The sequence below is a fragment of the Rhineura floridana genome, chromosome 4, assembly GCF_030035675.1.
Source record: "Rhineura floridana isolate rRhiFlo1 chromosome 4, rRhiFlo1.hap2, whole genome shotgun sequence".
Taxonomy (NCBI): domain Eukaryota; kingdom Metazoa; phylum Chordata; class Lepidosauria; order Squamata; family Rhineuridae; genus Rhineura; species Rhineura floridana.
Window position 1 is genome coordinate 50,459,230 of NC_084483.1, and position 14,294 is coordinate 50,473,523.

Sequence of the window (14,294 nt, forward strand, 5' to 3'; positions counted from 1 at the left end):
AAACTTTGAGCGCTCTCCTAACATCCAGCGAATGCCAGGCCTTTTCGAGGGGATGGACCGGCTTTGGACAAAAGGATGGAAGTACAATGTACTGGCTACTGTGGAAGACTGAGTTGACCTTAGGACAGAACGATGGATCCAGCCTCAGGACTACAGAGTCCTTATGGAATACGCAGAGATGACGGGCCGATGACAGGGCCTGTAACTCCGAAATCCGCCTCGCTGAAGTGATAGCCACGAGGAAAAGGACTTTAAAAGACAACAGTCTTAGAGGCACTGAGGCAAGAGGCTCAAATGGAGGTCGCTGTAATGCCTGCAAAACTTTGGAGAGGTTCCAGGATGGAAAGTGGTGACGTACCGCTGGAGAGAGGTGGGTAGCTCCTCTTAAGAAGCGTTTGATGAGCGGGTGAGTGCCTAGGGGTGCTGCCGATGAAGAAACAGACAGAATTGACGAGATGGTGGAGGCCTGTCTACGCAGGGTGTTCAGTCTGAGTCCCAATGTCATGCCTCTGTGTAGGAACTGTAGAACGTGCTGTACAGTGGCTTGGGGTGCTGAAAAACCTTTAGAAGTGCACCAGCTGGAAAAAGTACGCCAAGTACTCCGATAGATTCGAGTAGTTGACGGATGCCGAGATGCTAAAATAGTGTTTATGACCCCTTGAGACAGACCAGCAGAGATCAACTGTGTCCGCTCAGAAGCCAGGCTGTCAGTCTCAGCCAGTTCGGGTCCGGATGCCAAACTGGTCCTTGGGAGAGAAGATCCGGCCTGATTGGAAGAGTCCAGGGAGCCGCCATTGACATCGAGAGGAGGTCCGAAAACCAGGGTCTGCGAGGCCAGTAGGGTGCTATGAGTAAAATCCGTGTCCGTTCGAGTCGGAGTTTTGTCAATGTCCTGCCTAGGAGTGATATAGGCGGGAAGGCATACAGGAGCCCGTGTGGCCATGGTGTCGTCAGCGCATCCACTGCTTCCGCTGTTGTCTCTAGGTACCTTGAGAAGTAACGAGGCAGTTGGCAGTTTTGGCTGGAGGCGAAGAGATCCAGTGAGAGGGGGCCGAACCACCGCTGAAGGAGGGTGAACACAGCTGGATGAAGTTTCCATTCTCCCGGATGGATCGTTTGCCTGCTGAGCCAGTCGGCCGTAACGTTTAGCGTGCCGCTGAGGTGTTCTGCTCGTAATGACAGGAGGTGGGACTCGGCCCCGTCGAAGAGTCGTGTCGCTTCCTCCTGTAGAGCCCTGGACCTTGTGCCTCCTTGTCTGTTGATGTGAGATTTCACGCAAACATTGTCCGTGCGAATTAGGACGTGTTGTAGAGCGAATAGTGGCTGGAAGTGTCTTAGAGCGAGATGAGCAGCCCTGAGCTCCAGCCAGTTGATGTTGTAACTTAGTTCCTGGGTTGACCACACGCCTTGGACAAAGGTGGAGTTGCAATGGGCTCCCCAGCCGGACAGACTGGCATCCGTGGTGATTAGGACTCTGGTTGGGTCCCGGAACGGTGTCCCCTTGGTAAGGGAAGTTGTGGATACCCACCAGTGGAATGATTGCGTCAGAGATTGGCCCAGAGGAATTACGCGATGGTTGGACTTGGAGATGTCCGCTTGAAAGGGTAGGAGAGCCCATTGTAAAGGTCTGGAATGATGTCGGGCCCACGGAACGATGTGGATGGTGGAGATCATTGCCCCGAGAAACTGGGCCAGAAACATGACATCTGCTGTGGGGCGATGTAGAAGTAAGTTTGCCATGGCTGTGATGGAAGCAATACGGTCTGGGGACAGAAAGGACATGGCTAGGGATGTGTCCAGTATTGCCCCTAAGTGCTGGAGGCGCTGAGTTGGTTGTAGATGACTCTTTTCCGCATTGATCAGCCAGCCGTGAGAGTGTAGTGCCTCTAGGGTGAACTGGATCTGCCTGTTGGCCAAGTCCCGGGAGCCTGCTCGGAGGAGGAGGTCGTCGAGATAAGCATAAATATGGACCCCCTGGAGGCGGAGATACGCCAGCATGGTGGCCATCACTTTGGTGAAGACTCGGGGGGCCGAGGAGAGGCCGAATGGAAGGGCCCGGTATTGAAAATGGAGGTGGCCTAGTGCAAATCTCAGGAACCGTCTGTGACCCGGGCAAATTGGGATGTGTAAGTAAGCGTCCTTCAGGTCGATGGATGCGATAAAGTCCCCTTGTTGTAGAGCCTCTACAACAGACGCCAGAGATTCCATCTTGAAGTGGCGGTATTTGACGAAGCGGTTGAGGCCCTTGAGGTCTAAGACCGCCCTCCATGAGGAGTCTCGCTTGGGAACCGTAAAGAGGACGGAGTACACGCCTTGTAGCCGTTCGGATGGGGGAACAGGCTCTATAGCGGCTATCTCTAGTAGATGTCGTAGTGCGTCCTGCATGATCTTTTTGCGTGCCCTGGAGACGGGGGAGATGCAAAATTTGTCCGGTGGTGTCCGCCAAAATTCTATATTGTAGCCCTGGGTGAAAAGAAGTCTGACCCAGGAGATGTTTGTCAAGTTTAGCCAGATGCTGGAGAAGAAGGAGAGTCTGCCTCCAATGGGGATGGAGTCAGAACTGCCTGCGTTGACGGTTTCCTCTGCCATATGCCTGCCTGCTCTGGTATTGGCCCCTGTATTGTGATCGTTGTCTGGACCAGGGTGCCTTGAAGGGACGGAAATTTGTAGGCCTGGTGTCCCGTCCTCGTCCACCGGGTCGTCCTCTCCGAAAGGGTTGGAAGGAACGGTAAGGGGTAAACCGTCGTCTGGGTCTGTGGTCGTCTCTTTTGGCCGTAGCTAGTGCAGGTTTACGATTGTCCTTGGGGTCGACAAGGACTGCTTTGAGAGCATCCTCGCCGAAGAGCATATTTCCCGGGTATGGAGCTAAGGATAAGTTGGTTCTGGCAGTCGAGTCGGCGTCCCAATGTTGGAGCCATAGAGTACGACGAGCTACAATTTCGGCTGCAAGGGCGCGTGCACCGTGATGGGAAGCGTCTAATGTGGCATCGGCCACAAAGGCAGCAGCCTTGTGTATCTTGAGGATACCTTTCCTTAGTTTGGCGGGATCCGGGTTGGGTTCGTCAAGGATATCCTCTAACCACATCATGGAAGCCCGTGAGAAGATAGAGGCAGTAGAAGAGGCCCGGATGGAATGAGCGGAGGCCTCATGGATCTTACGGAAGACAAAGTCAAGCCTCCTCTCATAGGGGTCCTTGAACAGTGATTCGCCTTCCTTTGGAAGGAGAGAACGGGATACAAGATTGGAAATAGGTTGGTCCACCCCCGGGACGTTCAGAAAGGACATGGATTCCGGGTCCAGGGTATAGAGCTTGTTGGCTAAGGAGGAGGAACGACGTGGACGAAGGGGACGGGCCCATTCTTCTCTGGTCAGTTTTTTAATGGGGTCTGGCACGGGAATGAAGTGCTGCACTGATCTGGGGGACTTGAGAACTCTGGCACCCTTGACAGGAGGGACAACCGGTTGAATAAGTTCTGGTTGAATGCCAAGAGTGTCCAAGACTCTACGTGACAGACGGGAGAAATCCGCCGGGTCAAACAGGCGATAGGAGATCTCTTCCTCCTGGTCAGATTCCCCACTCCATTCATCCAGGTCAGTCTGAAAAACGTTCATGTAGTCATCAGACTGAGATTGTTCTACGTCCAATCTACCCCTGACCACCTCATATGGGTTAGGAGAGGGTAGTGGAGCATCAGTATTGTCACCGGGTTGTCTCGCAGAGCTGGGCTGTCGTGAGGTTCCGGGCTGAGAAGACAAATGTAGAGTAGGCTGGGGATGAGATAGGCACCCCAGCAGCTCTCATAGTTGTTGCAGGAAGTCAGGGGTCAACTGTATCCCTGGGGGAGTGGAAGAAGGTAGTGCCTGTTCCTGAAGAGGAATTTGAGGCTGCCCATGCGGAGTTTGAGGAGCTTGGCAGGGGAATCCTTCAAACTCTTCCTCTGAAGACTCAGAAGGAGACTGGAAAAGTGCAGGAATGGCTGCATGGCGAGGTTTCTCTGGGTGTGATGATACGTAGCGTGCTCTCTTGGGCGCTCCGTGACCAGACAGGTGTTTAGTCTTTGCTTTTGCCTTGGCATGTTTATGTTTAGCTGGCTGGCGTGGGGATGGACGGCCTGCTTCAGGGGATATTGTCACCTCAGGGTTCAAATCCGCCATGACAATCTCTGAATGACGCCCACAATGGGGAAGGAGCGGTAACAGAGCCAAGGTAGAAATAGTATAGGACAGACTAGAAACAGTATGACAGGAGTGAGTACGCCCAGTACGAGAAAGGTAACAACTCGGGTAAGGTTGGCGCCAAGCTAAGTACACGCACACAATGGGGAAGGTGCGAGACTGCTAGTTACACTGCCAACTTGGCCTTGAGCTAAGTACACGCACACAATGGGGAAGGTGCGAGACCGCTAGTGACACTGCCAGAGAGGTAAGCTTTATTTAAAAATCGCAGTGTGGCCAAGGTTAGATACACGCACTCAATGGGGAAGGTGCGGTACCACCAAGGTGCACAGACTAGTCAACTGGATGTGCACCTACAAATATACACACACACAATGGGGAAGGTGTGGTATAACAGGGCTACTGGATGTGTACCTACAAATATACACACACACACTGGGGAAGGTGTGGTATAACAGGGCTACTGGAGGTGTACCTACGAATATACGCACACACAATGGGGCAAGTGTGGTATAACAGGGCTACTGGAGGTGCACCTACAAATATACACACACACGAAGAGGAAGGTGTGGTATAACAGGGCTACCTGATGTATCTGAAGGGAATACTGATTAAGTGAATATAAATTTGATAACCAGAGAGTACACAAGTCCCACAACAGGGCTACTTGCTGTGTCTGAGGGGAATACTGAATAGGTGAGTATATGTTTGTTAACAGGAGAGCACACTGCTAAAAAACAGGCGAGAGGGGCGATATCAGTAAGCGTAACTGAGCCCAAGCTGGGTTGAATGAACAGCAGGGCTGAGGGGCTTCTGTAAAAAAATAGAAGAAATTGCAATGGCGGCCGCCGAGGGAGCCGCAGCCGCAAGCTTCCCTAAGGACAGAAATAAATAACAATGGCGGCCGCGATATAGGGGTTGGCGGGAAAAACGGGAGCGCTATAAGAGGCTTCAGAACGGGCGGGGTGTCTACGAGGGAGCCGCAGCCGCAAGCTTCCCTATGTAGAGGCTAAAATATAGACTGAAATAAGGAGGGGGGAGACCGCAGCCGCGGAGCCCCCGCTAAACGAAAAAACAGCAACCACTGCTGTTGGAGCCTAACAGCCGCGGAGCCCCCGCAAACACGAGAGAGCAGCAGCCGCTGCTGGAGGAGGCTGAGAAGGCTGAGTAATAAACGGCAAAAAGGGGGAGGGGGGGACCGCAGCCGCGGAGCCCCCGCTAAATGGGAAAGAGCAGCAGCCGCTGCTGGAGGAAGTTCTGAGAGCTGAGTAACAAACGGCAAAGAAAAAAGGGGGGGGAGGATCGCAGCCGCGGAGTCCCTGCTAAATGTAAAAGCAGCAGCCGCTGCTGGTGAAGCCTCAGGGAAGAGCCCCGAAGAAATCAAGAGGTAAAAAGATAAGAAGAGTAACAGAATGGAAATAAGACTTAGCTACGCTCTGTCTAAATTCAGATCTGCCTCGGACGGAGGCAAGAATGAAGACTGGAGTGGGAGGGGCTCGAGCCCCAGGTTTTAACTCTAGTGCATTCTTGCCTTCGGACGCTAGATGGCAGTACTACCCAATCTGATGGCAGGCTACCTGTGGAAAATAAATAAGAGAGAGAGAGAGAGAGAGAGAGAGAGAGAGAGAGAGAGAGAGAGAATGTCAGGGAGGGAGGGAGAGAGAGAGAGAACTTTATAAAACAGCATTACTCAGTTGTCATAACAGGCTGATTGCTTCTAGACGTGTTTCAGGAAACCCAGTGGACTGATCCTTTAATCCAGCTACATATCCTACTCAGAGGCGATCTAAATAGATGTTTAAGGAAACATACACTTGGACTGGCATCTGTTTATGCAGATTTCTAGGGACTATCCAGCTCTTGGACCCTAGGATTCTAATGTGTAGATGAAAGAAATAACTAACTTACAAAGCAATCCATTCCCCACCCCTTGAGGCAGGCCGGGGGTTGGATTAGGCAGAGGTGTCCCTCCGTCTAGCTCTCCTGGTTGAGCTGGCCTCACAATGACCACTGAATAGGTGGGTGGGAATTAAGTTGGTGGGTTGCCAGCAGGTAGTAGCCAATGGAAGACCCTAAAATGAGGTGTTGTGAGAGTGGGAGGAATAGGGATGAGCTGAGCTGGGATCTGCTGGATCTCAAGCTGGTTTCACTGCTGTTTTGTGAGGGCATCAGGCCCAGTCCACCCCTGATCATCCTGCCCCAGGGGCCTTCTGGCACAGTCACCATGAGCAGCTGGGCTGTAGATGCAATAGTAGCCTCCACAAAGGGCCCTGCCAGCAGGGGAAGGGGGTGTTTGGATTGTGGCCTAAACCAGGAATAAATCAGGTTCTATCTAACAGAGTTTTGAACAAATGCCAACTCTCTTGGTACACTTTGTTTCCTGCTTCCTGTGGACAGGGAATGGGGGATGTGAGCATGAAAGCTGAAATCCACTTCCACTAAGGCTCAGAGAACAAATGAACAGGCCTCTTCTTGAGGAATTCAAAAATGTCTCACAGAAGGGCAGGTTGAGGATTAGGAACAGGTCCCAGGAAGAGGGGAATTTAAAGCCCAGGGGGCCCAGAGGCAAGGACAGTGAAGAATGGGAGGCAAGCAGAGATGGCAGTGAAGCTCATTCGGTGAGATCCAGATTTGAGCTTTGGAAGCTTGTAACGCTCATCTCAAAGCAGATAGTCCTGCCTGAGATTTTCCACAAAGGCCCTTCTCACTGTCTCTTCAGGTATTTTTAAGGAGACAAAATGCAAAAGCCCCCCCCCTTCTGGAATTCCCTCTTCTGGGAGATTTGCTGCTTACGTTTAAAGATAAAACTTTCCTGTTTAATCGGGTTTTGAGTCCTCCTACATATTTTGGCTCCTGTATTCTTTGCTGTTCTTTTATACAGTCTAATTTTATTTTGTTACTGTTTACAAAGAAAAAGACAGCTAATTATAATGGTTTGGAAAATCAGAAAGTGAATTAAGGATATAAAACACTTTTACAAGAGAAAAGATTTATGAGAATTTTGAGTGGTGTGGGAGGAGGACTGGAGTGATAAGAGAGCAAGAGCATAAATTTATTTCCATTCCTACCTAATTTAATACATTAACCCACTGTGCCTACTGGCCCCAAAGACCACAAGGAGAGGCAAAATCTTAATGTCTAGAAGATGTAGCCTCCATTAAATCAAGTGCAATTTTTAAATAAGGGCTAATTGGCTGGAAAATGAAACTTTAAAAATAAAAGACTATAATACGTGATTTGATATAAGCCTATGTTGTAAATAAAATTGGCAGTGATTGCACAATTATACAAGAACAAAATGGGTTAGAGCAGTGGTTCCAAACTTTTTTCCCCATGGACCACTTGAAAATTGCTGAGGGTCTTGGCAGACCACTTAACAATTTTTCTGCCTGTTATAGCAATGGTAATGTAATGTGCTAGATGGTATATGATTTTTCTTTGTGTTTTTATTTCTTATCTTGTATTTTACTGTGCTAGTTTGAATTCCACAGAATAGTTTTATTTTTTGGTAACTGTGCATTGTGACTTCAAATTTAAGTGTTCTTCAGACATGCCGTGGACCACCTGAATAAAGCTTGTGGACGCAGGTGGTCCATGGACCACAATTTGGGAACCCCTGGCTTAGAGCATTTACCTAAACATTCAATCAATAATTATTTGCATGGAGCTTCATCAGTTTAAATGCGCTAAAGATTAGTCATAATTAATTCAGTTAGTTATTTCTGTCTTGATTGCTATAATAGTGAAAAAGTCTTGAGTTTTAATGCTTTCCAAAATTACCTAATTGTTTTTCAAAAGAAACTTAATTTTAGTTGGAAATTTAACAAATTTAACAATTTATAAATGATAAACACATTTTTGAATATATTTAAGTAACATGTACTGGCAATAAGCTAACACCCCACAAGAGTTGGACAAGAATTTTAAAATGTTGCTACATAAAAAAATAATACTCCCCCTCCCACAGCCATCCCTTCACAAAACAAGAGGGAAAGTATAGAACTAAATGATGTGATACATTTAGAATTAGATAAAAGTATCTTTGAAGATATTCCAAACTCTATATTGTGTTAGAATGTGTCTTCACTCACAACTTCTACAGCTTGTAAATTAAAAAAAATCATGTACATTTTAGAAATGCTTGTAGATTGTTAGTGTATTTACGCTTTGCTTGCTTAGCCTAGGGAAGAGAGAGAGAGAGAGAGAGAGAGAGAGAGAGAGAGAGAGAGAGAGAGAGAGAGAGAGAGAGAGAGAGAGAGAGAGAGAGAGAGAGAGAGAGAGAGAGAGAGAGAGAGAGAGAGAGAGAGAGAGAGAGAGAGAGAATGTGCATGCAAGAGAAGGAGAAATATAGTGTGTAAATTTGCCTTTTCTTTGTTAAGAGAAAAGCCAAAGACAACCATCTGGAGCCTGTTCAGAGGGAATGACAGTAAACAAGATATTCTTTTCTTCATTACTAATGAAGAAATTACTTCTGGCAGCCTTTCATGATCTCATTGTATGGTAACAGAAAGATGAAGACTAGCCAGAAAACAAACACTGGAGCTGGAGGAGTAGCTGCACAAATGGCCTGACTCATAACACACAGTTACCAAAAAAATAAATAAAATAAAAAAATGGGGTGAGGGTGGGGAACAAGAAGCCAGGGCTTACTTAGAAAAAATCCAACTGAAAGCAATGAAACTATGGGCAGCACTACGTTACAAAAAAAACAGCAGCCACAGGCTGCCTCCTCAACAATAAGTGGTGGAAGAGACCACATGATGCAATGTTACTGCACTGTGAGTTTCCCCACCCCACTCCACTATATTTACTGTAATCACAATCTCCCTTAACATGTAAATCTGTCCTAGGCCAGTATACACAAGTAATGATCTGCCCTTTTTTCATGACTTGTTCTGATGTACTTTGTTACATCAAACCACTAGTGGTCACCTATACACGTGGACTGTAGTCAGCACGTTAAGTCATAAGTTGCGTAGGCCTTGTTGTTTAACAGAGAATGGGGTACAATGGCTTCACTCTCACTAACTGGCTTCTATGATTGGCACTGTAAATAACACTAAGCCAGCTATCCTACTGCTTATGCCTTTGTCCTGCAATCCTTCTTGCTGGTATTTTTCTGGAAGAATATTCAGCCAATTGGATCAGCGATCTAACAAATATCTAGAGTAATTGGAAGAGAATGAATATGGATCAAGAGGACTGAGTGCCTAAGATAAGGTCTATGAACTCCAAGGGGTATGATAGGCTCTACTGCTGTTTAATAACTGCATCGCTATGAATACTATGGATTTTATTGTGGTTTGGGAAGCACACACTCAGAAAAAGGTATACTGAGGATGTGTCCATTTTAAGGTGTTTTAGGGCACAACAACTATCTTTCCCTTGGGCTGGGGTGAGTTGGATGCTGCAGATCCCTGGCAGCACCAGCAGGCTCCCAGCTGTGCCAGGCTCCACCATCATCAGCTCTTCACAGCAGCTGAGCCATGGTGCCGCCAGGAGCCTGCTGGCACTGCCAGGAATCCACCAGTGACAGCCAGCCCAGTGTAAGCCGGCAGAAGCCCCGAAAATGGGGTGTTCCAGGGGTGTGGTCCCGGGAACCAAAAACAGAGTGTTCCGGGAGCAGATCCTCCTTGTGTTCAGAGTCCTCCTGCAGGTCCTGCTCCACCTGGAAACTCCCCAGGAGCTTACTCCCTAGCTGGTCAATTTGTGGGAGGCAGCACTTCCTGGCGGGCTTGTGCGCATGACACCCAATGAAGCTGGCGTTTAGACAGGCCAGCGCTCCTGAGCAGGAGGAGGATCCAGCGGAACTTTCTAGTGGCTCCTCCTCCACCAGCCCCCAGGTATTTGGATTGCTCTGCCCGTTGATTCAGTTATCAATCATTCATTAAAAGTTTCTCAGTTAAATCAGCTTAAGACAACAATGTGCAAAAAGTCTCTGCTCCATGAGCCCTCAATCCTAGGGAAGAAACTAATTTTCATTGCCAGATACAAATAAGCCATAACTAGCTTTATTTTACTCCTGCTTTTTCATAAATCGAGTCTCAAGAGCCAGCGTTGTCTCAGTTATCTCACTCACCCTATGCTGATCTATTAGAGTACGCAGAGCCTCTTCATCATCTGGGAGATTGCCATGGAAACGAAGGGCCTGCTCAGCCTCAGCCAGCCATTCCAAAAGAACGTGCACAACAGAATGGAATTCCTCCGCCTGTATAAATGAAAGTGGAAAAGAGAGTGAGGGAAAGAACGTTATAAAAGGGATCTGGGCAGAAACAGTCCAATGCTGGATTTCTCCCATGAACAATGAACCTGTGCCGAGACTGGTGGAGTCATTTATCATTCAGCAATCAAGGCACATTAACTTTCCATAAGGGAATATGACATATAGCACCTCAATATAAAGACTAAAAATGTCATATGCTTTTTTAAAGATTGAGTAAAGTGCAAATCATTGTTTGTGCATGCTTTTAAATGTATGATTGGTATCATATGGGAAAGCTGAATTAAGAGCAACTTGCCTTCACACTGACAAATTACACAAGAGGTACATTAACCTATCTGGTGGAGTCATGCTAATGAACAATGTTAATTATTTTGGGAGAGCAAGTTAATTCAGGCTGTGTATAGATACTAGCTTGTCAGATAGCTGGAAGTAGTAATACTATAGAGCTGCCACTGCCAGTTACAGGCTTCACATGTTCATTTTGTTTGGGTGTCCTGCAATGGCTTTTGGTCCAACTGGTTGTTCAGATTTCGGTAGTGCTTCAAGAAGGGCCTGAAAAAAGTTGAACCTCTAGCTCTAAATAGCACAACATGCGCTACTGGAATACTTTGGTACCATGTTCTCAGACACCTAATAGATAACACTCAGGATGGCCACATTACTTTCCCTCTCATCTCTACCTTACCCATGCCTAGAGAAGTTTGGGAATTGTTTTAAAATAATTTTCCTAATTATTTTTAGTATATGAAAGGATTTGCACGTGTAGCCCTATACAATAGAAAAACAAAACAAAATAAAAAAGGTAACACAAGCCTATCTTTCTCTCTAAGCAATGTCTCACGATTCAGGACCTTTGATAAATAAGTAAGTAGGGTTCCTGTACGGCAGGCTATTTGCAATCCAGTTTTGTCAATTTTGCCACTCCACTGACTTTGCTTGGTAAAACAGCTGCAATTAGTAACCAGGACTCCTATTTCAAATTTAATGTGTTTTGTAAGCTGCTTCTGCACTTATCTATCCAACCATTCACTGTGGACTCTTTTGCATATGCAGAGTCTTGTGGCAATATGCATGGTATCACACCACTTAGAGACCATTATAATTCAGAGGTATATAAATTGTCTAAATAAATAAAATGAATGAATAAATAACATGAATGAGGCCCTCCTTGTCTCTTCACTTTCTAAGCAGCAGTGATACCCCATGAACACATCCCAAATCTATACACAGGCTGTATCTAATCAGTGTGATCAGTTCGGTTTTTACCTGGTGGAGGGCTTGTTCCAGTCGTGTTTGCTTGGAGACAGACAGTGCACACACAGTTTCCCACCGAGTGCCAAGTTCCTGCATTTGGACCTTAACCCAGGAGGAATCATCACGGCTACCTTCTATCAGCTCACGAGCAGAGCGCTTCAGAGCCTGGACACTGCTTGTCCTCTTTCCCAGTTCCTTCTGGAAGGCCTGAGCAAAGGAATGAAATTGTGCCATCCTGTTATCTCACTGCTGACTGATGTCGTAGCACAGCTATAGCAACCATGGAAAATGTTCTTTATTATAACTTAATTTTTAAAGAAAGTAAACTTAACTGCATACTGAGTGGCTCACACAAATATTGCCATCCCCCAATCTGGCTTTGCTTTGTTCAATCCTTGCTATTCTGCTATATTTGAAATTTTGCTTAATTTACTCTTACACATCAGTAGTTCTGCATACATTCTAAAATAAAACTCTAGGTTCATATTGTCTTCTTTATGCCATGTGGAATCAGGTGAAAATTGGTAACTGAAAAACAAAAAGTATTGAATACCCCTGAAATCTTTACTAGTAAACTAAAGGTACACAAGAGACTGAAAATTAGTGCAAGCTTTGATAATTTGGGGCTCTCACGTTCCGTTTCTCTCTCTGCCCCCTTTTGTCCTCCAGGCCTTCTACACTCTGATCCAGAACTCCATGTCTTCTGCAATATGCACGTAGAACAATTTTATGTGTAAGCTTCCCCATTTGTCTCAGCAGTTCTGTACATGCAAAGGAATGTACTCATGAATCTCTTGCCTCTTCTAAAAGAAAAGGGGCAACATTTGCAGATGGGTGGAACATGTGGGCACCAGAGTTCCTGCATCCCTGACAAATGGATTGGACTACAAAGCTAGGGCTGGAAGAGTGCTAATACTATTACCCATAGCATCAGTGGCTGCATTCCAGAAACGTTTGGGAGCATTTTTAATTGAAATAATCTGAATTAAAATTTCCATTAGGCTATGGGCACACTGGTCGCTTGAAAAGCAGCCAGAATGGTTTTTCTGGCTGCGTTTTGAAGCAATGCTGCCCTCTGCTGGCCACACCTTCCTTCCCCACTGCTGCCTTCAGACTTTTCAAGACTGCCCACAACAAAGTGTTGGGCCAATCAAGGTTTCTGTCTGAGCCTGAAGCAAAGCATTTCTATTTGTCAAACCTGGAGGACAAAGGGGTCAATCTACCAATCAGTTGTGAAACCTCCCTGAAGCTGAATTAAAAAAAAACACAGTGGAGCTCATCTGATGAGGTTTGAAAAGTAAAAAGGGGTGGAGTTTGACTAGCGCATGCCCCCGTTTTGAGAAAAGAGAGGTAGAGATACACTGGATCCAGCACAACACAAAGTTTATCTCTACCCAAAGAAACACGTGACAAAGCAACTTTAGTACTGAAGGAAGGCTTCAGAGCAAACTTGTCCCCTGCAGTCTGCAAGCTCTTTTCCTCTCCAACCATGTTTTATACAACAGGCCAGGGTTTTTAAACTATTGGATGGGCTCATGAATCTTTCTTAAAGTTACAAATTGACCCAACAGACATTTATTCAAAATGGTTTAAACAGCCTGACTTAAAATAATATGAAAATGACTGTAATTTTGTTGCCATTACTTTGTGATTATCTATTAAGTTCATCACTAAATCAATGTCTCCGTGCACAGGCTGATCTTCGGCCAGCTGCGGTTCCACTTTGTACAGCCAATCTATGAGAGCCTGAAGAGCATCAGTAAATTGCCCAGAAAACAGAAGAGCTTCTTCCAGTTTGTTCTGTCTGAAGTGGAAAAAACGAACAGATAGACACAGTGAAGGGGAAAATATAGCTTGTGGAGTGGTTACAGATTCAGAGGCACCCTAGACCCACACAACGAGTAATACCACTCTAACACTATAAAGAGGCAGGCCTTGCAGAGTCCAGCCTACCTCCTGCTGGTTCCTCCATCAACAGCCTGCCACCCATGACAGCATTTCTGCTACTACTGTGTCACCTGCTAGTTCTCCCTTCCTACAAGGAGTCCCCCACACACACATACACACACAAGCCACCATCCCAGGAGTTGCATGTCCTGCCAGTGTCCAACCCCAGGTCTATCCTGTCCTTCTACAAGTCCTCCTCCCCCTTTTCCAGTTTGGGGATGGGGGAAAACAACCTTGTTTTCAGAGATAACAATAAACAAAATGAGATCTTTTAGTTATATATGCCCCTCTATCAAGACCAACTTCAGTAGCAAAGTGAAGATACTGTGCAAAATTAAACCCCTCGGTAGGCAAGATCTGAGCTCAAACCTGGGGCTAAATTATGCAAACCAATGGAAAGCATGTGGGAGTAGGGTCAGCCTATTTCACAAGAAGATTCCTTTGAGATGGAGTTCTGTGCCATCCCAGAGACTTTGGCTAATCATGAATGGGTCTCTTCTGCCTCCATCCACACTTGGAAAAACAAACTACATGCTTATTCTGCTTGGTTTAAACTGCATGAAACATTTCACGTGATGGGGAAGTGGAGCCAAGAACCTCCATCCTCTGCTCTAAGTGGGACTCTTGAAATACTAGTCTGGCCAGGGATGTATACAGATGATGAGTTGGGGAAAGGCAAATGGGATGATAAGA

At 46.5% G+C, this 14,294-nt stretch overlaps 1 protein-coding gene across 33 annotated transcripts in view; it reads right to left on the reverse strand.

Moving 5' to 3' along the window:
- The window catches only part of DST (dystonin), a 467,794-nt gene that overhangs the window by 25,605 nt on the left and 427,895 nt on the right, over positions 1–14,294 (reverse strand). For all 33 annotated transcript variants that reach the window (XM_061623014.1, XM_061623016.1, XM_061623029.1 and 30 more), the window contains 3 exons: positions 13,299–13,458; positions 11,667–11,861; positions 10,257–10,385 (listed from right to left, as the gene is read on the reverse strand). In XM_061623014.1, coding sequence (XP_061478998.1) covers positions 10,257–10,385; positions 11,667–11,861; positions 13,299–13,458 — 484 coding nt within the window. The remainder of the gene's footprint in view (positions 1–10,256; positions 10,386–11,666; positions 11,862–13,298; positions 13,459–14,294) is intronic.